The 27,144-nt window shown below is 41.5% G+C and overlaps 1 protein-coding gene across 5 annotated transcripts in view; it reads right to left on the reverse strand.

The window, feature by feature from the left end:
- The window catches only part of ANO10 (anoctamin 10), a 284,606-nt gene that overhangs the window by 241,833 nt on the left and 15,629 nt on the right, over positions 1-27,144 (reverse strand). For 2 of the 5 annotated variants that reach the window (XM_048838696.2, XM_048838693.2), the window contains exons 2-4: positions 16,588-16,747; positions 6,160-6,357; positions 3,084-3,218 (exon numbers count right to left, since the gene is read on the reverse strand). In XM_048838696.2, the coding sequence (XP_048694653.2) occupies positions 3,084-3,218; positions 6,160-6,357; positions 16,588-16,747 (493 nt within the window). Of the gene's footprint in view, positions 1-3,083; positions 3,219-6,159; positions 6,358-16,587; positions 16,748-21,524; positions 21,873-21,906; positions 22,061-27,144 lie in introns of those variants that run through there. The other 3 variants (XM_048838694.2, XM_048838695.2, XM_048838697.2) reach the window with 3 other exon arrangements.

Here is a 27,144-nt window from a genome sequence, read left to right on the forward strand (position 1 = left end):
ATTATAGAATATAGGAGGTGCCTAATTGGTTAACGCCCCAACAAAGACCTGGGCTTAAATGTTATCTCCAAGAGAAACTTGATATCCATCTCATCATACAAACTACTCCACAGGCTGGTAGTTTCTGTGTCTTGAACAGCAAGTGGTGTAGCAGGTCAGAACTGAAATGCAGTCATATACCCAGGTGGGGAAGCTTTAACAGCACCTGCCACTGTGCCTGGCTCTAGCTGATGAACTTATTGTTATTTTCATGAGCACCAAAAATTATTAATATTTTTTAAAAAATTAAGCCTATAAAACCAAACTAAAGAAATAGCTGTTGCTTTTTTAATATTATTCCATTTCTTGTGGGAAATTTCTTCTTAAATTGCAAAGTAGCCAAATCCGAATGCTCTCTTCATTATAGAAAAAAATCCCATATTATATCATAAATTTTTATTGAATTTTTATTATAGAAAGCAAGTACTATTTATGTTATGTGCACATCAATATAAGGTACTCAGGGGGTTGGAATTTGAGAATGAGCCTGGGAAAATGGATTAAAAAGCAAATAATTCTTCCATCGACCTAGCTACTGCCTCTCTGAGAGGTGGATTACCTACACTGATGGAAAAACTCATTCTGTCAATGGAGGAAGTGTCTAAACTATAGCACTACAGCATCACAGCTGAAACATCACCGCTGTGGTATAAACATACCCTCAGTCTCACCTCTGACATTTACAACTAATCTTCTATACACATTTGTTGAGCTATTAGAAGACACAAATCTTTCTATTCTGTAGACATTAACATTGAAATATAAAAACAAACTCTAATGATCCACAGATATTAAAGATATGGTACATTTCTTTAGAAAACAACTTATGTGCCAATGGTCTAGTTCCAGCTTTCCTAAAAATAGTACTCTCTTATTGCTCCCTTCCCCCATGAAATAGAAGAGCTCTCGAGTCAGAGGAAAAATGATCTACCAAGGATGATTTAAAGAGTTGCAAATGAAACCAAACTTCCTTTCTCAGTAATGTAATACTAGTGGCTCTGTAAAAACGATTACTTTTTCTGATACTTTCATAAGGAGACAATCCAAACACATCATTATCTAAAGTGAACCACATCAAATAAGATACTTTATCACACAATCCTTCCAAAGCAACAACATGTAACATCTATTCCTTGGAAAATTAATATAGTTCACATTGTCTGCAATTTGCTAACAGAAACAGAAAATTACAGGTTGTCATCTTCTACCCACAGAGCATGAGTATTTTTTCATAAATGGTGAGTAAATTAATTAATGTAAATAGATGCTCTGCACCTATTTCAATCTGCACCTGCTGTCTTTCCCACTAGTGTGCTTTGTGATGGTTCCTGTGGCACCCAAGACCAAAACATGCCGTAGTGGCTGGGTGTTAGCTCCCTGATACCAGCAGCCTTTCAGCCACGCAAGAATTCTCCTTTGGGCTATGGCAGCCCTATCTTTGCCTTGCAGGTTAACAATACGTGCACCCCCCATCCCTGAATCTCTTTGAATTGCTCCTCTGTGATATCCTACCCCTGACACTGGTACTCAGAGAAATCCCAGATCCTCTGCCCCCAAAGGACCAGTGTACCCCAATAAGCAGTTTTACCTTAAATCACTGCTCCTGTAAAATCACACAGCACTTGTGAGCACTTATAATAAAACAAACATAGCTCTCCATTCTTTCTTGAATAAACCTAACTAGAAAGTGTGGTGGAAACAAATGGTTATAATACAAAACAAAAACATAAAACTTGAACATGGGTCTACACTTATTACTAGTTGTTTTCTACTTAATAAAGTAGGTTTCCCCCCAGAGTTCAGTATGTGGCAGAGCTGGCTGGCTTCATAAGAACCAGGATCCAATTTTTTCTGAGAACATCCCTGCTACCCTAGACATCTCCTCAGTGAAAGGATACAGAGTGCCTTTTCTGACTCTCTGTTATATGAAACAATATTTTGTCTTTACTCATAGGCAGGGTGAGTCTCTGTTGTAATGAGAATTCTCTGTTGTAATGAGAAGTCCTCCAAGTGGCCTAGACTGGTTGCAGAGAAGCAGCCAATGAGAGAGGCTGCAGAGAGCAGCCAACCAGGGCCCAGCAGGGCCATATAAAAGGAGGTGCAGAACAGAGCAGTAGTCAGTTGCTGCCTGGAGCTGGAGGAGATAAGCCTGAGTTCCTGGTTGTCTGAAAGAGCAGCAGGACCATGGACAGCTCAGTGTGATTGGGAACCGGAGAAGGAAAGGAGCTCCTGGCTGGCTGCTGGGACTAAGTAAGGACCAAGCTGAGGGAGGACCACAAGAAGACAGTGTTTCTAGGGAGGATGCCATGGGGGTCTGGCCCCATACTAGAGCCAGGATAAGTTAAAGACTGTACATCTCAGAAGGGGGTGGTTCTGTTTCACACACAATGTGTGTGACTCAGCCAAAAGCCACCTGAGAAATCACTGACGGGGTCACCATAAACTGAAGAGACTGCAGACACACCCGACCAGAAGGGGGCGCTTGCAAGAGGTTACAAATCCATTATGCTTTGCAGACATTTGTGAAAATCTAACATTTCTGCATGCAGATCCTCAAAAGGCAAGAATTTGTCTCACTACATATAGATCTTCAACATGCTTTTAAAGTCTATTTATTGTAACACTCAAATTTTTCATGGTAATAAGAAGGTTTGCACATTAAACTAAAAAGATTGAAGAATCTAATCACTAAGTTGATTAGAAATGTGAATAATTAAAAATTTGCTTCCCAACTATCATACAGCATTTATTCATCCATTTATTTATACATTTATACATCCATTTATCTTTTCAGAAGACCACTAGTTGAAGTTTATAAAAAAAAAAAATAACCCTTCGTTTCTTTACACTACTCCAGTTCTTAAAGATGAAGAAAAATAAAAAGATACAGTGGAGTAGTTCTGGAGTCCTTTTAACTTTTGAGGGATTACTCATGGCTACAGGAAGTTGTGAACATCCCCGTTACCTTACATATTCACGATGAGCAATATGTTTCAAATATTATTCGGAGCAATCAATTAAGAATATCAAACTAAATCACTTACAAATTGATTTTCCTGGATACAGCTTTGCCTGAGGGTACCCAGGAATCATTCTTTCATCTTTGGCTCTCAAATTTTCAAGTTCGTGCTTGATGATGTACTGACACTCTGCCATTGTAAGGAAATCGTGATTGTCCTCTAAATCAGAAAGAAAATGATTCATAATGCCCTTTCCTTAGCATACCAAAAAAATCTTATGGAGATAATTGCTTAAGACGCTGGGGACAAAAATAGGTACTAAAGACCAACAAGTTCAGAAAAGAAATACTGTACACCAATATTATTCGATCACACATTTTTGAGAGAAAACTCCTGCCTCCTAAAAGCCTTCAATGATAAGCACATTTCAACTACTTTATATTTAGTCTACCTATATGACTTGAGAACATCAAAAGGAAGAATAATACCCACTTGCAATTATGTTTCTCTGAAGATATAATTCTGACAATGTCTCACTCCCAGGTTTTAGCACCATAATGAAAGACAGGCAGGATGTCTCAGCTCTTACAGAATTGTGACCTCTGAGGGCAGCAGCAGTATGTCAGTGCACAAAAAAGGCCCCCTAGCAACTATTTCACACCAACCCTGCTGGATATAAATACTATCTTCTGTTGCACAGCAGGTGAATGTAACAGAATGGTGAACCAATTCAAAATAATTAATCATGACCTAAGTAAGGAGATACCTTAAAAAAAAAAATCCCAAACTCTAAGGGGGTTTAGTGGGAATCCTGTTGCTACTATATCTTCAGATAAGCAGGACTACAAATAACTTTCCCTTCTCTGAAGATACCATCCAACTGCATTTTTAATTTATGTTAATGCAAAGTAGGTACCTTTTAATTCATGCTACACCGGGCAACTGAAGCACAGCACTTTAAAGTGCTCTACAATTCACAGCTCCATAGTCCAGACTATGTAGACAAGCCCTAAGAACCTAGAAGGATGTCCTAACAGAATACTAAGTAAAGTTGCAATGAGACAACTTAACAAGACTAATGCCAGAAGTGAGAACAGGACTTTATAAATAGAAGGCTTAGTAAGAACATATGGGCTATAAATTTCTATATACTGATGACACACGGCTTTATGTTTTCATTTGATGTGATCCAACCAAAACAGTCAATGATCTTACTCCATATCTTGGTGAGACTGGGGCATGAATAGTTGGTTGAGGCTTAATCCAGACAAGACTGAGGTGATATTTGAGGGAAGCAACTGGAGGATATGGTGAAAGAGGTCTACCTTTTTGATTGAGGGTTTGCATCCACCATTTGTTGGTCAGGGTTGCAATCTAGAGGTCTAGTTGGACTCCCAGCTGCTACTAGAAGATTAAATAGCAACAACAACCAGCTCAGTTTCTTATTAACCTCCTGGCTGTAAATAAATTATATCATTCCTTTTGGATAAGGATCTCACGACTGTTGCCCATCCTTTTGTCACCTCAAGATTAGACTACTGCAATGAACTCTATGTGGGGCTACTCCTTAAACCCATCCAGATACTGCAGCTTTGGCAGGCAACAGCAGCCTAACTAATAAATGCAGCATCTTGCCACAAGCACATGAAATCTATGTTTCACAATCTGTGCTGGCTGGCCGTGAATTTCCATCCGAAATTAAAGGTGCATTTTTTATTTTAAAGTTCCAAATTAGGCTCTCCCTCAGGTAGGTAGGTCCTTTCTCCCCATTCCATACGCCACAGTTGAGATCAGCAAAAGTGCTTAAGCTACAGCCCTGATAGTATAAATGAAAGCACACTGCTGGCAGAGCACTCCTTGTGAAAGCCCAACAGCTCTGAAATGCACTCCCTGCCTTGGTATGTAATTACTTAAATTGGATGATCTTCAGGGCATGTCACAATGATCATCTTTTTCAGAGGCATTTGAAAATAAGGGGTGGGGAGAACTGCAAGGGTGGGGAATTGCTGCACTTTGATGTAACTTAAAAAAAGACATCCTAAGACACCAAGAACATACAGACAGGCACCCTTTTTAGCACCTTTATAAATCTAAATAAATATATACATCTACAAGAAAAGCAGGAGTGGTTACCTTGCCTCTGATCAAGTGAGCCTTGGCATGGTCTTCCAATTTCAGGACAGCCAGACCACAAAAAGAAATGCACTGTAACAACTATTTGGACATGGTCATCTTGGTAATAGCATTGTCCAGCAAAATGATGTCAAAACATGCAAAAAATGTAATCAATGTTTAAGGGTTTCAGTGAGGCTAAACAGAACCCCAAGAGCCTTTTGACACAGAAAATACGGAGAAGGGCCTCATTGAAATGGACAGGTAAAAAAATGCTGATAAGACAATAGGCTAATTTAAGATGAAACTCTGGTACTTCCTTGGAAAGCAAGAGTTCTGCCAATCTCGCACTACAGAGCTAAGACCCCTAAGAAAGAATCATTGCATGTGGTATCCTTAAAGCAATGCATTATTATTCTTGGTAATGCCCACAATATTCAAACACAAAGGAAGGAATGGACCTTTCCCCAATTAACTCCCAATCTAAAAAATACAAACATGAAATCTATCATTCCCATGCTAGTGACCAATTGCTTGATGTACAAACATAATGGATCAAAATACTCCCATTTTTCCAGCTAATTGAGATGCAGTTAACCCCAAAATTTTGCTTTTCACAGTTTTTTTTTTAAATCAGAAAAGGAGGCAATATTAACTAATACTTTAGATAGTGTTAATCAGGTACATATTACTAACAAATTTAAGGTCCTTGTTAACTTTATTATAAACTGTCATATCAATAAATGAATATACAGATACATCAGATGAAAAAGTATGAACTAAAAGCACAGGCACATTACAAGATTGTGACTCATCCAGAGACAGGAAATTCAGACTTCATTGTGGAATTAATCTGTATGTTCAAAGGTCAAAAGGATTACATAGACAGTGGCTTATTCCACCTACATCTGTTAGCTTTTACTATTCCAAAAAACAGAAAGACAATAAAATATTTGACTAGTTAAACTGTGTGCTTATGCACCTATAATCTTTGACCACATCTTTTTAATGATTCAGAAATTGTCTTAAAACGCTAAAGGCACTTTACCTGCAAAATCTTTGAAGGTGTTTCTACTGCTGTATGTAAAGGTTCTCATTGAGTTATCATTACATTGTTTTACCAATCCCACAGTTTCAGCTCCCAGCAACAGCCTTAAGTGAGAGGCTCCAACAAGATATATATTTTGATTTCCATCTATTTTTCCTCCATCTTCTTTTACCAAAGGTTTAACCAACAGCTGGGCACCTTTAATGAAAGGCAACATAAAGTAAGGAACATATAAAAGGCACATAATTAAACATTATGATTGTAACACATATCACCCAATAAGACGCAATTCTGTGAAGTGCTGAGAACCCACAGTTCTCATAATAGAGACAAGGTAGGTGAGGCAGTATCTTTCATTGGACCAACTTCTGTTGGTGAGAGAGAGACAAGCTTTCCAGCTAGAAAAAGGTGGCATGGACATTTGATTTTTCCAAGCTACTTTTGACCTATAGCCCAATGCAACTATTTGCTCTGCTATACATAAATATAACTTCAAACTATTTTTATGCAATTGGATTTCTACTAAATGGATATGGTACAAGGGAAAGGGGTTGGAAACAGGGACTTTATTTTGCTTTTTTACCCAGGTAGAAAATTCCATCTTACATAGCTAGAACACTACTACATACAATTCTCAGTATAGTCAGTGGAGGCTCAAGAGCCATAGCAACTCATAAGAGGTGTTAACCACTGTGACGAAGTGGGACTGTTCTTAATGTTTCCTCTGAATAGTGTGGGGGTGCCTCAGTTTCCCCTAGGCAGTTCTTAAGTATCTAGGGGGTGGGGTAAGGGTGTATGATCATTGCAGAGCCCTAGAGGGCAGGTGACTGGCTTCATGGGGAGCAGTTCCAGAGCATCGCCCGGGGACTCCGTGACAACCACTTTTCAGGATTGGGTCCTGATTTAATTTATTTTCTGTAAACACCTCATCAAGTGGGACTAGCAAGAGAATAAACACTGCAATTGACAGCCTGGCACATGGAGGACAGTTAGTCAGTCTACTCTTATAAAACACATACTTACAACATAAGTAATCCTTATTTATGCAAATAGTTCCACTGACTTCAACAGGCTACTCATAACAGTAAGGTTTCCAGGATCAGACCTTTTGACACACTCATCATCTACCTACTTGTGACAGGCCTAGAAACTAGTTTGTGGCCACAATCCAATATCAACTCAACTCTTAATGATCAATTGATTTTCTACCTGTATCAAAACCAAAATAAAGTCCCTGTTTCCTATTTCCAACCTTTTTCCCCATACCATATACATTTAATAGAAATCCAATTGCATACAAAATGGTTTAAAGTTATATTTATGTATAGCAGAGCAAATAGTCACAGTGGGTCATGGGTCAATAGGTAACTTGGGAAGTCAAATGTACGTCACCTTTTCTAGCAATACAGAAGATAAATATTTCATACCATATCTAAAATCCTGTGAATACATATTCTTTCAACTCATAACTGTATGAAAGAGCTATTACTATGCTACTGATAAATCTGTTTTAAAGTTGAAAAGTTTATGATCCAAAAAAGATATTGAAATAATTAGAGCATCATCCAGAAGCTCTAGCTTAAATCTTGCTTTAATAATAGTTACAAAAATGATGCTAAGTGCAAATTACTTAGTCCCACATTACTTCACTAATTTTTATTTGCAAAATACATCACTTTTATCCATTGCTTAGAAAATGTTTCAGGGAAAGAAATGTTCTAATTTTAAGAAGTTTACTAAAATTTCCGTTCATTTCTAAAATCCTAATGATTCTGTTGTGTTCCCTATACGTGTTTATAATAACCAACACCAGTTTTCCTAATATGGGGAAAGGAACAGCAACAGACTTAAATGATGAACTCTGGGAATAATATTTGCATCCTCAATTTTTAAAGTGACATGCTATCTACACTATTAATTTTGACTACAAGGAATTGTTACATCAAAATATTGGTTTATTGTCAGGGCATTATCTTAGTACTTGGTTATTTGTATTAGAGAATCAAGTTGCAAACCTTACCTAACATTCTAAAACTTTCTTCCTTCATGTCTCATCCTTCTTCAGATTCTTACAGTTCCCTAACCTCTCTCTTCAATGACCCACTATGCTACCAACAACCATGTTATCTGTCTTAGCCCTACAGTGAAGTTTTGCAGTCTAAAATCAAGTGTTTGGGGGATTCTGTGGTCAGCCATGTCCCCAACCTATGTGATATGTTAATAAATCAATATGATGGCACATCATAAACACTTCAAGACCTCATGAAAGGCAGAGGGTCCACCTGACTTGTAGGGTTATCACCAAAAAAAAAAGGGAGGAAGGGATCCCTCTCCAAAGGTACATTTATTTTTGATTTAAAAAGTTCCTCGTTGGCTTGGGCTTTCTTAAAAAAAGGGAAATACAATCACTGGAGTTTTTCAAGATGCGTTATCCCTGTGTGTATTCCACTTACAGGTGCACATGGGCCCAAATCAGAGATTTTTTGCTAGCAGTGTCTGTTTGATCCAGGCATGTACCCTAACTATCCTTGTGCCCTTTACTGAAGGTATAAAGTGCAGTACAGGACTAACCACCACTCCAGTTCCTTCTCTACTGAAGATTACAGAGAGTATAGCAGGAATCCAAAGGAGAGAGTAAGGGAAGCAGGCCATGGAATACACACCGGGACAACACATCTCAATGAACTTCAGCTACTGTACAGACAAGTAACTCTCCTGTCTTCTTCTGAGTGCTTGTCCTTGTGTGATTCTCAAGCAGCCATCTAACTATGGTGGTGGGTGTTTGGAGTCCTGTTTAAGACAAAATGAACAACTACTCCACCAAAAGTGATGTTTGATGAAGATGCCTACATCAAAGCATAGTGTATTTTAAAGGCATGTATTGAACTCCATGTGGCAGCCTTACAGACAACACTTTTCAGAGAGGTCATCGCAGTCATTTGAGCCCTTGTTGAATGAGCATTAATATTGGTTACAAGAACTAATTTAGCTAATTCATAGCACAGAGTAATGCAACCCAAAATCCACTTAGCCGATTCTGTGTGGATATCTAAACTCCTTTCATTCTTTCAGCAAACAAAATGAATAATCTTGGGGACCTAGAGAATGATTTCATTCTCTGGAAGTAGGCTAGTGCCCATCTAAAGTATGTAACTTGACTTCATCAAAAATGAATGGGGGGGGGAGGGTTTGGAAAAAATACCAGTAAAATATATCATCCAATTCAGGTAGAATTTGGACATTATTTTGTGCACTAAGAGAAACTTTGCCCCAGTAAAAGACTGTGGTATTGGAGGTGGAGGAGATCAGCCACGAGAGACCCTAACTCTCCCAGTTGTTCTCACAGATGTTATTGCTACAAAAAAGGTTTCCACAGACAGATACAGAAAAAACCAGGAACCCAGATGTGGAAGGGTGGAAAAATACTGGAGAGCTACCCAAGGTGAGGGGTGTCATAAATATAAAGGGAAGGGTAAACCCCTTTGAAATCCCTCCTGGCCAGGGGAAAGCTCCTCTCACCTGTAAAGGGTTAAGAAGCTAAAGGTAACCTCGCTGGCACCTGACCAAAATGACCAATGAGGAGACAAGACACTTTCAAAAGCTGGCAGGAGGGAGAGAAACAAAGGGTCTGTGAGTCTGTCTATATGCTGTTTCTGCCGGGGATAGACCAGGAATGGAGTCTTAGAACTTTTAGTAAGTAATCTAGCTAGGTATGTGTTAGATTATGATTTCTTTAAATGGCTGAGAAAAGAATTGTGCTGAATAGAATAACTATTTCTGTCTGTGTATCTTTTTTGTAACTTAAGGTTTTGCCTAGAGGGGTTCTCTATGTTTTGAATCTAATTACCCTGTAAGGTATCTACCATCCTGATTTTACAGAGGTGATTTCTTTACTTCTATTTACTTCTATTTCTATTAAAAGTCTTCTTGTAAGAAAACTGAATGCTTTTTCATTGTTCTCAGATCCAAGGGTTTGGGTCTGTGGTCACCTATGCAAATTGGTGAGGCTTTTTATCCAACATTTCCCAGGAAAGGGGGGGGTGCAAGTGTTGGGAGGATTGTTCATTGTTCTTAAGATCCAAGGGTCTGGGTCTGTAGTCACCTAGGCAAATTGGTGAGGCTTTTTACCAAACCTTGTCCAGGAAGTGGGGTGCAAGGTTTTGGGAAGTATTTGGGGGGGGGAAAGACGTTTCCAAACAGCTCTTCCCCAGTAACCAGTATTTGTTTGGTGGTGGTAGCGGCCAATCCAAGGTCAAAGGGTGGAATATTTTGTACCTTGGGGAAGTTTTGACCTAAGCTGGTAAAGATAAGCTTAGGAGGTTTTTCATGCAGGTCCCCACATCTGTACCCTAGCGTTCAGAGTGGGGAAGGAACCTTGACAAGGGGTAAGGCACTAATAGCTGCTAGATGTACCCTCAGAGAGCTGAGTGAGAGACTTGAGGTCTTCTGCTAAAAGATATGGTCTACAATGTCAGGTATATGAGACTCTGGAGGTGCCAGTTTACATTGATCACACCAGATGGCAAATCTGTTTTACTTTGCACAGTACACTTTTCTTGTAGAATCTTTTCCACTGCTGCTCAGGATGGTTTGCACCTCTGAAGAACATGATTTTTCTAGCTCTGACATCTATCCAAAAACCAAGCAGTTAAATGGCGGGAGGACAGATCAGAATGATGCGTCATTCCCTCACTCCGAGTCACAAGATCCAGCATGAGAAGCAATCAGATTGGAGGGCAAATGGATAAGTGAAAAAGCTGTGGGGAACAGTATTGCCTCAGCCACACAGAAGTTTATAATCTTTGCCTTGTCTTGTCTGATTTTCCTTAACACCCTCAGAAGCAATGGAATTGGAGGATTAGGCATATGTGAATACGTGATTAGGAATGCGTATTCACATATGCCTAATCCTTTGGAGCTTTGACCTCCTCTGGCACAAAATATCTGACATCTCTTGTTTTTATCTATTCTAAACATGCCTCTTCTGGCTGGCCCTTCTGGTGGAAAATGAACCAAATCACCAATTTGTGGATTTCCCATTCGTGGAGAAGTGCATGTTGAGATTGCCCGCTAATGTGTTCTGGAGAACCGCTGACAGACTGCTGCAATTTAGTTTGCACCAGTTCCATAATTTTACTGCCTCTACACAACACAAGGAATGATCTCACTCCACCCTGCTTGTTTATGTAAATATCTGCAGTTGTGTTCCCTTGACATAATCTGAACAGACTCATGAATCATCAGCAAGAAATGCATTTTACATGGCTCTCAGCTCCAGGACACAGATCTGTAACCAAGATTCTTCTGGAGTCCATTTTCCCTGAGCTAAATGACCACCTAGATGAACTTTCCAACCCAGTAAGGATGCATCTATCACTATTGTTCCTACTGGAAGAGGGAGAGAGGTCTTTCCACCAGTCAAGGATGCAGAGGATATTCTGTGGAACTTACACAAGTAAGCCCAGACTTTGTAAGGTCAGGGTGTATGCCGTCTTCAACCCAACTTGCATACAATAGAGATGTAGTTTGGCATGCTGCATCACAAAAGTGCAAGAGGCCATGTGACCCAGCAGACAGAGACAAGATCTTACTGTTATTCAACAGCTCGTTTTAAGCTAACCTATCAGACTAGACATAGCCTGGAACATGTCTTGAGGTAAGTACACTTTAGCAGTCCAGGAATTCAGTTTTTCTCCAATAAAACTCTGTATACTGTATTAGTATCAAACTTTTAACAACTTAAACCTATGATCAAGCATCTGGAAGAGCTGAACCATTCTCATGGAATTTTGAGCATCTTGCTAGGACATTCTATATCTGGTCCACTGGCTAGTCAAAGGATAGACCACTATAATTTGTCATAGGCATATCGCTACCACTGCTAACAATGTCATAAATACCCTTGGTGCCACTGACAGACCAAAGGGAAGAATCCTGTATTGATAGTGATTTGGGCTGATCACTAATCATAGGAATCTCTTATGTGTAGGATGAATGTCAATGTGGAAATAAACATCCTTGAGGTCAAGAACAACAAACCTATCTCCCAGATATAGCAACGGTATAGTAAAGGCCAGGGTAACCATCCTGCATCTCAAATGGCAAATGAAGGTGTTGAGCATTCTGAAATCCAGGATCAGTTCCCATCTCCTTTTTTTCCTTGGCTATGAGGAAATATATTGGGGATAAAAACCTTTCCCTCCATATTGAGGCAGAAGAGGTTCTATTGTGCCCAGTTGAAGGAGAGAATCCATGTCCTGGAGGAGAAGCTTCTCATGAGAGAGATCCTTGAAAAGGGACAAGGAAGGTGGGTGAGGATGGATACACTGTGAAACTGAATTACATAGCCAGTAGTAATAATTGCTAATACCCATTTGTCTGATGAAACAGCATTCCAAGCTCTCTGAAAATGGGAAAGAAAATTTACGAAGGAAATCCGGGAAGAAAGGGGGAGTAAAAGCTGGAGGGATGTTCATTCTGTAGCTCTTGACAATCCCATCAAAAGGGATGCTTGCTGGTGGCCGCTAACTGTGATGAGAAAGTAGAAGCATCAGGTGGTCTTCTCTTTTGCATCCTTTGACATTTCCTAGGATGCTGTGCAAGTAGATGGTGATAAAAAGAGCGTGGAATTAACCTCTGTCTTGGGTAAGATTGAGGCTCTCTGAATATTCTTTTCATTGCAGGGCTGTAAATACTTAGAGAACATCAAGTGGCCTAGAAGTCTTTAAAAGTGTGGAGAGAGACTTCCATTCTCTCACTGAAAAGGTTAAGGCCCTCATATGGAAGGTCGTCCACTTTGGCCTGGACTTCTCTTGGAATGCCCAAGGATTGGAGACAGGACAAACAACTCATTACAGTGGAAGTTGCCACAGAGCATGAAGCTGTATTTGCAGGGTCTAATGATGCTTGTAAGGAGGATCTTGCCATTAACAATCTTTACATTGTTAGTAATTGAAATTGTTTCCTATGCTCCTGCAACAACTTGTCAATAAAATCCATGAATTTATTATAATTGAGATCATCATCATTTGCCATAAGAACTTGGTTATTAGATATATGGAACTGCAAACTTGCAGAATATTTTTTTCATCTGAATAGGCCTAAACATTTTGAATCAGTAGCATAGGGGGTTGAATAAACAGTACCACTCTAACACCTCTCATTAACTGCAGCTACCACAAGGTACAGGGTGTGAGTAGAAGTACCTGGCTCCCTTAACAGAAACATATTTCTTTTCAGTCTTTTTTGAAGTCCGAGCAACAGCTGCAGGAGTCTGTCATAGTTTTTGTCCAAAAGAGCCTCATTAATAGGAACAGCAATCCTCCCAGGCATAGTGTTGTGAAGGACATCCAATAATTTAGGAGTCTCTTGAACCTCCTCTAAAGGGTTCTGAAGTGAAGTTGCTACTTTTTTCGTTATCCCCTGAAAGTTTTTAAAGTCATCAGATCATGAAAGTGAAACCGGTGTCATTGCTTCATCAGGAGAAGAGGAGAGAGGATGTAACCGTGCCTCTGTGGGTCACAAATGAGGATACCTAATTCAGGACAAACTGCTGAGAAATAGGGCAGATACACCCCAAGACCGGTGGCTAATTCCCCATAGGATATACCAAACCAGCCAAAAAGTAAACTTCTGTTTCACCATACTGGCTAACAAGAAGTCATAAAAGCAGTTTCCTTAGGCATTCCAGTCCTTGTATTACCACCAAAAATACTAGACTTAGAGATGAGCGGTTCCTTAAAACTAATCTCACCAAATAAAAGGTTCTTTTGATCTCAAAGGACCAACCACACACCCAGGTCAATATACAACTTAGATCTTACCCCAAAAATCACGCTGTTGCCAATCCTTTAGTATCTAAAATCTAAATGTGTATTAGAAAGAAAGAAAGAAAGAAAGAAAGTTAAAAGAGGTTAAAGGAATTAAATACATACAGTAATTGCAAAGTTCTTGGTTCAGGCTAGTAGCAGTGATGGAATAAACTGCTGGCTTAAGCCAAGTCTCTGGCTGTTTCCAAATCATTGGAAGGTCCTCAGTCCATTGGTTAGAATGCTCCTATTAGTATAAGTTCATAGTACAGAGGCTTGGGCAGTAAAAAGACGCTGGAGCAGGATAGAGGCAAAATGGAGGGGTTTCCGGGGCCTTTTATATTTTCTGCCATGTGGAGAGAAACCTATTGTTTTAAACAAAAACCTCAGCACAGCTAGTAGAAAATTACAGGGGACAAGATAGTGTTTGGAGTCACATGGGCAAGTCCCATGTCCAGGCATGAAGGTTTAGACACAGTAGAAGCCATTACCTCAAACAGCACATTTGCAGGACAGCTCATTCCATGTAGATGGGAGTCTCCCATGGTCCACTGTCAAGTCAAGTGTTTCTTGATGAGCCACTTAATTTGAATAGTCTCTCCAAGATGTGCTGGCTAACTACCTTGCAGGCATTACCCCAGGAGCAAACATTTGAAATACAGGAATAGAGCCAATACTCATAACTTCAAGTACAAAACTACATACATACATATAGCATAATCATATTCAGCAAATCATAACCTTTTCATAGACATCTTACATGCCACATTTTGTTCAAGATTTGTTGCAAATATATAACAGAGATTGCAACAATGATCTGTATGGTCATACTTTAATCGGATAGCATCACAGAGGATTATGAAAACTGAACTCTCTCAACAGGGTTGATCTTGTTCTTCTGAGGGCTCTTCCTCTTGTTAGATCTGCTCAGGAGACTCATCGGACCAGGTTGATGTCTCTCTCCTTTACTGTCTGGAAGGGTACCCAGGAAGGATGCTTGTACAGGAACCCCAGTATCGCCCCTGAGGGACATTGTATGGGTGCAGAGAAGGCTCCCGGGCCATATGGGAACTCTATCTCTAGATGACAGGACAACCTAGACCCTCTATCTGAGCTTAAAGTTGGGGAATGAGCTCTAGGAGAGTATGTGGGTGAGTCACTCATGCTATGCTTAGAGTCAAGTGATGGATATGATATATCAGACTCCAGAGAAGCAGCAGCAGGGATAGGAGTAGTATGAGGCTGAGCCTGTCTTACAGTCAGTACCAGAAAGGAAAATGATGCCAAGGGAGGCATTGATTCTAGTACCAGAGGCAAATTTAAGCCTCCAGATAATAAGGGGTATTTGGGTTCATTAGAAACCCTCAAATCAGTACTGAAGGTTGGAGAGCATTATAACCATGGGGCATACTTGACACCATCAATGTAGTGCTCTGTACCAACCTGTCCTATACTGCAGAAACAGTCACTGCCAATGATGAGGAAGCAATCAGTGCACACTGGGAGGGTGCCAAGGGGAGCTCCATACCAAAAGACTCAGTGCCAGGCACAATCACAGAGCCCTTTGACATCAAGCCAGTACCCTGCTCCTTCAATGCAACATCTGTACCAGGATGTGAAGTCTTGCTTGACTTGGAGAAGAAAGGCAATTTTGACCTATTTTTTAAAGAGGATTTATGGGGAGATGCATCCCTCTTTTCCTTGGGAGGATGATTAAATTTTCCTTTAAACACTTTTTCATGGCTCTTCTTACAGGATTCTTTCAATGAAGGCTTAATTGCATGCACCCTGGAGCTAACTAATTCAGGGCTTGATGGGTCACTCTTTGGTTTTTCTGGCTGTTGTACAAGCATCAGAGGGAACAGAAGCTGAAGCAGCCCTCACAGAACGATTCAGAAGGAAAATGTTTAGTCTCCCTAGAATTCCTTATTCTCCTGAAGAACCACCTACATAATGCTCACTTTGAAGGGGCTGTACAATTCCCCTAAAAATTAGAGGTAACCAGTGTGATCTCCATTAATTGGGAAAACTCACAAGCTATACAATATTTAAAACTGGGGCACTTATGCATAATCATATGGCAGACACTAATCAAACAAACAAGGTTGTAGGCAGAATACTGAGGAAAAATAAATTCCCCCTTAGTCCCATAACTATAACCAACGGACAGCTACACAAACAAAACATAAATTACTAATTAATCTAAACTGTACCATACACAAGAATGAGACGCTAAAGTAAAGCTGCTGACACTAAAGCACTCCAGCTCAGGCCAAAAGTGAAAAGAAGGAACTGAATTAGCAGTTGGTCCCACAATACCTTTTCTACCTTGGATATGGGACACAGGGATAGTTAGAGAACATGCACAGACCAAACAGACACTGCTTACCAAAAAGCCTCTGATCTAGGCACATGCACACCTAGAGTGGAATATACAAAGGGGCAAGCACTAAAAAAAATATATATATATTCTTCCTTTGCTGCAACTCAAACTTGCTAAACTTGTTTCTCAACAAGTCACTATGAATTTAACTTTACCATAGCATCAAGACATTTATTTACAATAGACTACATCACCAATACAATTTCAAAATCTCTGAAAAGGAACCATTGTATTCACCTCCATTTTTCTTTTTGTCCACAATTCTTTGAGTGAGCCATTCTTTGGTTTCCTCTTTGGTGTTTTTTGCAAGCTCAATAACTACCAGAGGCCTGAAATGAGGCTCAAACGTGTCGAATGCAGACCAGCTTTCTTTCATCCTTTGACAATTTGCGAAATGCTAAAAGACAACAAACATGCAATGTTAAAAATACTACAGTATACAGTCTGCAGAAAAAGAAACTTTGCTACAAACTACTTGTTTGTAGTTAGCATGTGAACGGAGGCATACTGTGGGTAGCATGCTCAGTGCCTGCTGGAGGGAAGTGCTATGCAGCACTTGAATAAACTTCACTGGGCGTCACTCAACGTAACGTTGCCTGACTTTGGCTGAAGCTATATCCCATTCTATTTATCTAGGATGACTGTTGCCACCATGTATAGCACATTGATGGTGGCAGCGGTAGTGAGGAAGCAAAAAAATATAAATAAATAAATGGAAGAGAAAAATAAGGGAGGACACTGAGGCCATCTCCCTTTTCCCAACGGAGTAAAATCAGTGACAACTGTTACTAAATTAAGAGACATTATAAGAGCCTGAAAATGTTAATTTTGCACATTTATCAGAGAATTAAAAATGTTAATAAAAAGAATACTAATGTATTTATTCTGTAATACAATATATTTTGCCCTTACCCAGTTGAGAAAACAAATTTTGACAGACAGGTGATGAATAACATTGTTTGGTTTTTAATGATCTCGATAAGGGTGGGTAAACAGACTATGAGCCTGAGGTGATAAGTTTTCATGAAAATTTTGCAAGCCTTCTTTACAAACACTAATTGAAACTTCACAGCACCTCTGTTAGGTAAGTAGGTAAATAGTATTCCCATTTTACAGATGGGTAAAGTAAGGCACAGTAATTAAGGGACTTGCTTAATATCACACAGCAAGTTAGTGGCACAGACAGGAACCTAAAGCTAGGTTGCAAAGAATTAAGCATGTGCATAGCTTTACACGAGTAGTCTCACTGACTTGAACTGAAGTTTTATGTTGACATTATTCCTTAAACACTTGGATAAAATGTGCTGCAAGAATAAATATATCTATCTATATCTATCTTCTTACTATATGTTCCATTCTAGGCATCCGATGAAGTGGGCTGCAGCTCACGGAAGCTCATGCTCTAATAAATTTGTTAGTCTCTAAGGTGCCACAAATACTCCTGTTCTTTTTGTGGATATAGACTAACACAGCTGCTACTCTGAAACCTATCTTTTTTCTGTATGCTTCACAGAGCAACTTAGGAGTCACTGTCAAAAGAAAAATTGGTCATCTGCCTGTTCAGTACATGAGAACAACAGACTAGATATAACCTCATTGGAGGAAATTTTGTTTTGCTACTGACTTGAATGGGGCCAGAATTTCATCCATTGTCTTTGACTGTAAGTACTTTTTCTCTCTCTCTTATTCAAAGTCAACAAGATTATATCTATCCTATGCAGAATGTCCATTTTTCACAACAGCTTCTCTGGATTTCTCCATGAAGCATACAGGAAAGGGTATTTCCAGTATAGGTAAGGCTACAAATTACAGAGATACAGTCAACACACAGCTCAATTTAAACAATAATTTCTTCCCTATCTTTTTAAAATATTAAAACTGAAATCATGTTTAAAAAGCTAATTTATCATTTATTAGCCTGGTCAGTTTCACTTGCTAGTTCTCATACATAACACAATCCTGTTGCATTTGGTGTTCACAATGCTGAAATAAAATGTGTACATTTTAAGTTAATATATTATGAATGCTACTAGGTTCATAAAAATGTAAATCTACATTTTAGATGTAAATCTGTACGGACAGAATGATCTAGAAGAATGAGAATAGGACTGGAAATCAGGAATTTTAATCTTGGTTCTGAGACTAACGCAGTGTTGTTTTATACAAGCTACTTCAACTCTCTGCCTTAGTTTTCCTATTTTTAAAATGGGGGTAATACTTTTCTGTCCCCAAGGGATGTTGTGAAAATTAGTCAATGTTTGTAAAAAGCTTTCAATATGATTAGCACTGGATAAATGGTAAGTTCTATTAGCTGACAGTATCTTTTACTGAAGTAGAAAAGGAGTACTTGTAGCACCTTAGAGACTAACACATTTATTTGAGCATAAGCTTTCGTGAGCTACAGCTCACGCTCAAATAAATTTGTTAGTCTCTAAGGTGCCACAAGTCCTCCTTTTCTTTTTACGGATACAGACTAACATGGCTGCTACTCTCAAACCTTTTATTGAAGTATTGTTCTGCTCTGAAAGTGTCCTGCAGAAAAAATGGCAGCTTCTTATTCAAAATTATCTTCTCCTTTTACGTATTCAGCATCATATTTTCTCATTTTAGTCACAAAAAAGATTTCTTACTCCTGTTAGCACTACAGAACTGCGCAAGTGGTGAAGATTCTATTCCAGGGGTCGGCAACCTATGGCACACGTGCCAAAGACGGCACGTGAGCCAATTTTTAATGGCACCCTGCTGCCTGCCAGGTCCCAGCCGCCGGCCCCACTCAGACCGCTGTCGAACCCAGGCCGGCAGCAGGCTGAACAGGGCCGGAGGCCAGGACCCCAGCAGGCAGCAGCGTGCCATTAAAAATCCTGCCTGCCCTGGCCTGCTCTTCTCCACCCCCGCCCCCCCCGCCCCCCCGGGGGCAGGGTGAAGAAGCTTGGTCATGCCAGCTGCTGCTGCAAAGCAGCCAAGGTCCCCGCTCCCCGGCCTCTTTCCCCATCGTGTTGGGTTCCTGCCCCTCCTCCTCTCCCTCCCTGCCGCCGATCAGCTGATGGCCCTTGCGCGGGAGGGGGAGAAGCGGAGCCGCAGTGCACTCGCTGCTCCAGGGAGGAGGTGGAGAAGGGGGGTGGAATCAGGGCATATCCCCTCCAGCTCCCTGCTATGAGCCACTCTGGGCAGGGGGCTGGGAGCACCCCCACGACCCTAGCCCACACCCCCAGCCCTCTGCCCTGACCCCTGCACCCCCCTCACATACTCCCAGCCCCCCCCATGCCCTGACTCCGGCACCCCCCACATTCCCACCCCCACCCTGAGCACCAAACGAGAGCTCCTGCACACACCCCCATTCCCACCTGTGCCCTCACACCAAATGGGAGCTCCCCAGGTACGCACTCCACACCCAAACCTCCTGCCCCAACCCTGAGCCCCCTCCCTCATTCTAGCTCCTGGCCAGACCCTACACCCCAACCCCCAGCCTGCTCCTTCACCCCCAGCCCTGTGCTCAGTGCACTCCCACCCTCAGCTCAGTGCAGAGAGGAAGAGAATGGGCTAGAACCAGGGAGATGGTAGGTACCCACTCTATGTGGGCAGGGCTGGGATCCCAGACTGGCAGCGGGCTGAGCGGAGCCGGCAGCCGTGACTCTGGCTGGCAGGAGCCAACAGATGGAACCGCAGACCAACAGCGGGCTGAGTGGCAGCAGGCTGAGCGGCTCAGCCTGCTGCCGGTCTGGGGGTCTGGCTGCCGGCCCCTTGCCAGCCGGTGTCCCGGCCGCAGGTCCTGCTCAGCCTGCTGCCAGCCTAGGTGAACGGAACCCCAGGCTGGCAGAGGGCTGAGCAGGCCAGCGGTGTAAAATCAGCATTTTAATTTAATTTTAAACGACGCTTCTTAAACATTTTGAAAGCCTTGTTTACGTTACATACGACAATAGTTTAGTTATATAATACATAGACCTATAGAGACAGACTTTCTAAAAAACGTTAAAATATATTACTGGCACGTGAAACCTTACATTAAAATGAATAAATGAAGATTCGGCACACCACTTCTGAAAGGTTGCCGACCCCTGTTCTATTCCATCTTGTTGCTCCTGTTTGAGATTGCACAAGTGTCACCAACGATGTTATCTGGAGGCAAAAGGGTTCGGGGCGGAGCTGCAGTCGAATTGCCGCCGCGTGACACGGACTGGCGCCCAATTCTAAATGCAGCCCCAAGCACGTGCTTGGAAAGCTGGTGCCTGGAGCCAGCCCTGACAGGGTTACACAGATGTAACAGACTATAACCTGGCCCGTAGAATCTTTACTATTTGTGATGATACACAACATAAGAAAAAAACGATCGTATTTGATCAAGAAACTAGAGACACACAAACATAGAATTCCCTTATGCCATTTTATATCCATCCTTCCAAGAAGAATTGCACTCAGTTTACTTAGGTGTGTGTACAGCAATTGGCACCCTAGTCTCAGTACAAATAATAAACACCCTTCCTACATCTACTGCTTGATGGTCCAAGGGGTACATCTAGAAGGTAGCATGGAGTGCAGTTGACATGCCCCAGAAAGGCATGCCACATCCACTTAGATGTGTCACAAACGCCAGCACTCTACGGGTAACAGAAGGAGAAATGCAATTACTGTTTAGCTGTTACTGTTAGTAAACAGAAAGTATGTTGACCTTGTTATAAATCAACTGTTTCATGATACTTTGGAATTGAAGAAAATATAGAATATTAATTTCATTAATGTAATACATTTTATTGAATAAATTTAATACAAAGGTTTTCAGACAAAAAACTTGTTTATTCTCCAGTAAAAAAATTGTGTTCACATTATCTACTTCATGTTTTTATTCATAAAGTGCCATCAGTATGCTCAGTTTTCAAACAAGGAGACAAAACTTTTGCTCCAAGAAGAAGCAATGATCTAAATATTAATATTGTATTGTAATTCAGAAGATAGCACTGACCAGATAAAAGGCAGCTGTGAAGGGCATCAAAACATATCTTTCACACTTCAACACACCTGTGAGTGATTCAGGCACGGAGGGGAAAAGCGTTAAGACCACCCTGGCTCTGGTTATCACAAATTCCAGCTAATCCTAAAATCAGTCTAATTCACTTGCTCACGTTCAAATCCCAATTAGCAGAAACCAATTCTATGATGTGAAAAGCCACGGGACCTACTTCGAAAGGAAGACAATTTGATGGTTATTAAATGTAGGTAGCAACGGGTGATCTACTTCCTTTGCAAATCTGCAAAACGCAATCCGGGCAGTCCAGCCCCACCCCGACCACAGCTCGGAGAGGGGTGGAGGAGGAGAGGGCAAAGTTGGAGCAACTCGGCAGGGTCCTAGAGAAGAGTAAGCGTACGCGCAGTCTTGCCCGCTACCAACGCCCCAGTACTCCTGCACCCCTGACGCCTTAGGCCCTCCCCAGTGCCCGGCTTCTCTGGGGTGCCAGCCGTGAGCGGACCCCGGGCCACTCAGGGATGGGCGAGGGAGGCTCCTCCTCTCCCGGCGGCGCAGACACGGCAGGGACTAGCGGAGAGCAGGGGGCTCACACTCACCCTCTGCCGCTTTATTCCACGTCCGCAGGCGAGGGAGGGAGGGAGCAGAGCGGCTGCGGGTGATGGGAGGGGGCGTTAGACCCGCCGTAACAACAGGGAGCGTGCGCCGGTGTTAGGGGCGCGGCTGCTCGCGCCAAAAGGGCGGGCCCAAGAGGGACGCGAGGCGGGGCTTAGGGAAGGAGAAGCGCTCGGGGAAGACCGCGGGAGCCGCGCGCGCCAGGAGGCGGGGCTAGGAGAGCGCTTGCGCGCGCACTCGGAGGAGAAGACGGAGGGGGAGAGCGGACTGCGCGAGCCAAAGGGCGGGGCTAAAACGTTGCCAGAGAGTTACTCCGCCCTCCCCCTTTCTCAAGAGCGGTTGGCCGGCGGTTGGCCCCGACGGGGCTCGTGCATAGCCCCTTCAAGCGTCTGGCAGCCGTGCAGCTGCTAAAAATGGCAGCAAAGGCTTTGCATGGGGGCGTAGAGAGCCATGTATGGTACACACACCCCTAGGCTGCTGTGCGTCTGTGCGCGCCTAGGCAGTGCCTCGCTGTCCTTCACTGCTAGTTGTACCCGTACTGGGGTCGGGGGGGGGTGCAGTGTACATATGCCACACGCGGGAGCCAGCGTAGACCTGCTGCATGTTGCTCTTTAGCCTCTGGAGTGTGGGGAAAGCAAGGTCAGGATCCTCCCCACCAGGGTGCTAGGAGTCTGGCAGCAGCCTTTGGCCAGAAGTGGTTTTCCTGAGATGCACAGTTTACAGTTTTGTTCAATGGCTTTCAGTATCTGCACTCTATAAATTGTTCCAACGCCCCTGCTCCCCACACAGGCATTAGGACTCTACATAGTCATGTGTGCCCATGCCCACATGCACCCCTTCTGTCTTGCTGCTCCCTGCCATCCACCATATCCTGCTTTTCACCCTGTAACTCCTCAGAGCTCATGGCTTCCAGCAGCAGTAGCTATTCTGGCCTCCTGTACTTTCAGTATTATCCATTGTGCAATAAGAAGTTAAAGAAAACAAGCTACTTCCTAATACATACATGAGCCTCCCACTGGCCCACAAAATCTTATTTTCCCCTCCCTTACCCTACCTCTCCTTGCTTTGTTGTCTCCTGTTTGTTCTAGTCTTAATTTAGGGACTACCCCAGCAAACCTGTATTACAGGGTGTAGTACGTACTTACAACCCATTGATTTCAGTGGGATTATTCACAGTAGTAAATGCTAAATCCATTTTATTTACCTGTTGTATAATTTTCTGCAATCTAGAGAGCACATTTCTGTTTGTACAACCACCTAAAGAGAACTGTACAGAATAGTCCTAAATTTTCTAATATTTCCAGTATCAGACCTCAAAAAAATAAAAAAAGGAATTGTCACTCCTTTCTCTCCCCCAAATCCTCAGGAAATTAATTGAGATTTTATATATATATATATATATATAATCCCATTTGATTATATATATATATATACATCCGTTTGATCTTAACAGATGAGTACCAATTAATGTTACAGAAATAAAAAAAATTGCAAGGTCCTTGCACAGAGAAACCTCTTTCCAAACCCCAAATTTGGCATTCAGTTTAACTCTGTGCATATGAGAAAGAATCAGTCATTAAGTATGTAATTCTGCTGATACATCAAAATTACTAATTTTTTCCTTGAGTCCTAGTAGAAGGTGGATTCTGTCAATATATCAAGGCTCAATTGAAAGAAAATTTAATATAAAGGCTGAATTGGCAAGAGTCACTTCATACAAGCAGGAATTGTTGCCAGTAGCTAAGGATAACAACAATCATGTTTAAGACATCTCAAACATGAGAGACACAGTTAAATAGTTACAAAGAGGATTTGGTTCTCCCCTGTTGCTACAAGGTGGTAAACATTACAAGAGCCATTGACCTACAGGTCCTGCTGTGGGAGGGAAGGTTTAGCTTATCAAAACTTGTTCTGGTCCCAGTCTCTAAGTGGACACCAGTGTGCTGAGTCTTATATAAGTACTTTTTATCTGTATATTTACAAAAGAAGGTAAACACTATTACTATCTTCATTCTACTGATGAGGAAACTGAGGCACAAATAGGTGTAGTGACTTCCCCAAAGTCATACAGCAAGCCAGTAGAAGAGCAGGGGATATAATCTACATTCATTATCACAGCATAGAGACCATTAGGTCAAATCTGAATTTTATTACAACTGTAGAGGAAATTACTTTTCCAGTGATATGTAGCCCAATTTTCACATGCTAGCAGTTGTATTTTCCTTTATATTATAGGGGTTTGCAAGAAGCAGCTTCCACAGACAGACCGCAGCACAGAGACAGAGGCTGGGAAATGGAAAGTGGCTACCCATTTGTTGTGCATGAGACCCTGACAGGGGGTGTTTGGCCAGAGAAGAGGGGAAGTTGCTGAGAGAGAAGAGTGACTGACACTCCTGGTCAACCAACTGCACCCAACAATGTCTGCATGTGGCTGGGACTCCCAGTTATGTGCATCCAGCCCAAACATTGTTTGTGGGGGAAATAGGGGAGTTTACTTTCAGAAGTAGAGACAGGTGAAGTTGTTCGGTTGCTCTCTACACGGTAGAAGAGAGGTAAATCCCTTTTACCTGCTAGTGAAAGGAGCCCAGCTCATTCACAGCACCCAGTTTCACCACTCAGTCAGCTATTGCCAAAACAGCTTGGCTATAGCAGGCATTGGACAAAGAAAAGCCCGTCCCTCCACTCAAGCAATCACCAGCCACAACATAGAACCAGCAGAAAGAGAGGAGGCCAACCTGCCCAGGTGTGGACAAAGCGAAGAGGAGGGAAGCAGCTCTCAGATTACTATCCAGAAGGAACAGATAGAAGGCCAGCCTCACCTACTAGGCCTCCCTAGCACAGAAAGTCAAGGGAGGATTAGTATTTGAGCAACACAGAGACCTGCTCTCCAGTCCAGAGAGCAATCTGTCTCACAGTATGATACTGTACCAATACTGGGTGTGTCTACACTTTGGGCTGGAGGTGTAAATTCCACTTTGACTTTGAGGACATGTACTTGGATGGGTACATACTTGGAATGGCTAGCCCATCATGCAGCTGCAGCTACATTCTATTTTTAGCATGGTAGCTCCATCAGACAAGTACATCTACTCAAGCTGGAATTTACACCTTCAGCTCCAGTGTAGATATACCAGGTGAGTATTTTCACTTACTCTTAGGAAATACCCAGAGGTCATTCAAGACCTTGTCTAAGAGACTCAATTAATTTCAGTGTAAAGACAGGCGAAGGATTACAGAGAGTTGAAGGATAGTGTCAGCACCCAAATGATGGTCAGGGCTCTGACATAAAAACAACGGCAAGTTTACTTTTCTTTAATCAATCCTAAAGAGCTCTAACACAAGTGACAGTGTGTACATACTGACCAGCTGAGATCTGTGGGTAGACTTTACGATTGGACTCTCTTTTCTTTTATATTCTGTTTGTAGAATTCAGATTGTATTTAATTATTGCAAAAGATGTGATTATTTGAGGGGAGGGGTGTTTGATTATTGTTGTGGAGTTAACACTTTGGTATCTCTCTTCCCCTTGATTTCCCTGACCTTCCTTTTACCCATGGTTCCTACTTATCCCCTCTTCTTTTTATGTAACCCAAACCCTTTCTCTTAAATGTTGGGAGGGGTTTTCCTACAACTTTTTGGTTCTTGATTCCTATTAAATATATTGTTAATGTCGTAGGTATCAGAGGGGTTATATATAAGCATGTATTCACCTGACCACTAGACGGAGGCACTATGTAGTCTATAGATTGACAACTTGAGGTGTGCCATTAACCCAGTGGTCCTGTGGTGGGGCAGAGAGTTTCTTAGAAGGGAAAAGCAAGTGGCCTCTTTGGGCATGTCTACACTGCAATTAAAACCCCCTGGCTCAGGCTAAGGAGCTGTTTAATTGTGGTGTAGATGTTCAGACTCAGGCTGGAGCCGGGGCTCTAGGACTCTGCAAGGTGGGAGGGTGCCAAAGCGTGGGCAGCAGCCTGAGTCAAACATCTACACCACAATCAAACAGCCTCTTTGACTGAGCCCCACGAGCTTGAGTCAGCTGGCATGGGCCAACTATAGGTGTCTAATTGCAGTGTAGATATAACATAGCCTTCTACTCTTAAGGACAAGGGGTGTACTAGTAGAGGGCTATACCAGGAGTTGAAATATTGTAACAAACACATATACTGCAATCGAAAGATAATTATTATATAAATAACCCCCAGTGGTGAGCTGTGACTAGATCTCTTATTTTCCACCTATACAAAAAAAATATGAAAGCCTTTACCATTTAAATCCTAATAGATTCCTTATCCTCTCTATAAATTGGCCTCTAATGGGCAACATCTAATGGCCTTTAATGGGCAACAAAGCATGAAGTGCCTAATTCTGCAAAAAGGTGAGTACCTCCTAGAAGGTTCTGTGCTTTCTCTCTGAGTTCAATGAAGTTGAGGATACTCTGTACCTCTTGGGTGGGACTCTATCTCGCAGGATTGGACCCAAAAAGATAGTATATTATAGTCTGGCCATTCATACGGACTTACATCCAGAATTCCCCAAACTGTAATTGTCACTGATTGTGATAAATTTTACTGGTGAAAGGAGATAGTTTGGTAAAGGTTCCTTTATTTTATTCTTCTAGAGTAGACTTTTTAAAAACTATATCAAATCTTGAGGAAAATCTCACAGAAATGAGCACATCAAAATGGTTAAGTGTAGATAAAATAATGGGCAACTTTTAGCTAGTATTTATATAAAAGTTATAATACTTTCTGTACCAATTATCATTTATATTTTAGAGTTATCAAAGAAAAAACAGAAATGTTTATTTTCTACCACACAGCACATGAACATTTTGCTTTCCAGACTTTCTTTCTCATTATCTTATTTTTGTTACTATTGCAAAAAATGACTATAGTAGTTCTAGTTAGTGTAGAATTATTTTTCAAAATAAAGGATTTTTTTCAAGGGTCTATTATGTGCTGTGTGTGACCAAAGGAAGATAAGCTGCAAAGAATAAAAGAAAAATTGAAATTTTAACTGATAGATCTTCAATAGCCATCAATTCAGAAATACTAAAGACCACATATTTGTAGATTTAATTACATTTTCCATAAATTCTAATTTATCTTTCATACTGCTAAGTGGTCCACTTAGAACATTAGTACTATCTGTACAGCAAAATCTTTAGTCTTGTCATCAAGTTCATTGACTTTGTCTTCTACAGCTGTAGTGTTATTCTAAAA

Source organism: Caretta caretta, chromosome 2 (genome assembly GCF_965140235.1).
Source record: "Caretta caretta isolate rCarCar2 chromosome 2, rCarCar1.hap1, whole genome shotgun sequence".
Lineage (NCBI taxonomy): Eukaryota > Metazoa > Chordata > Testudines > Cheloniidae > Caretta > Caretta caretta.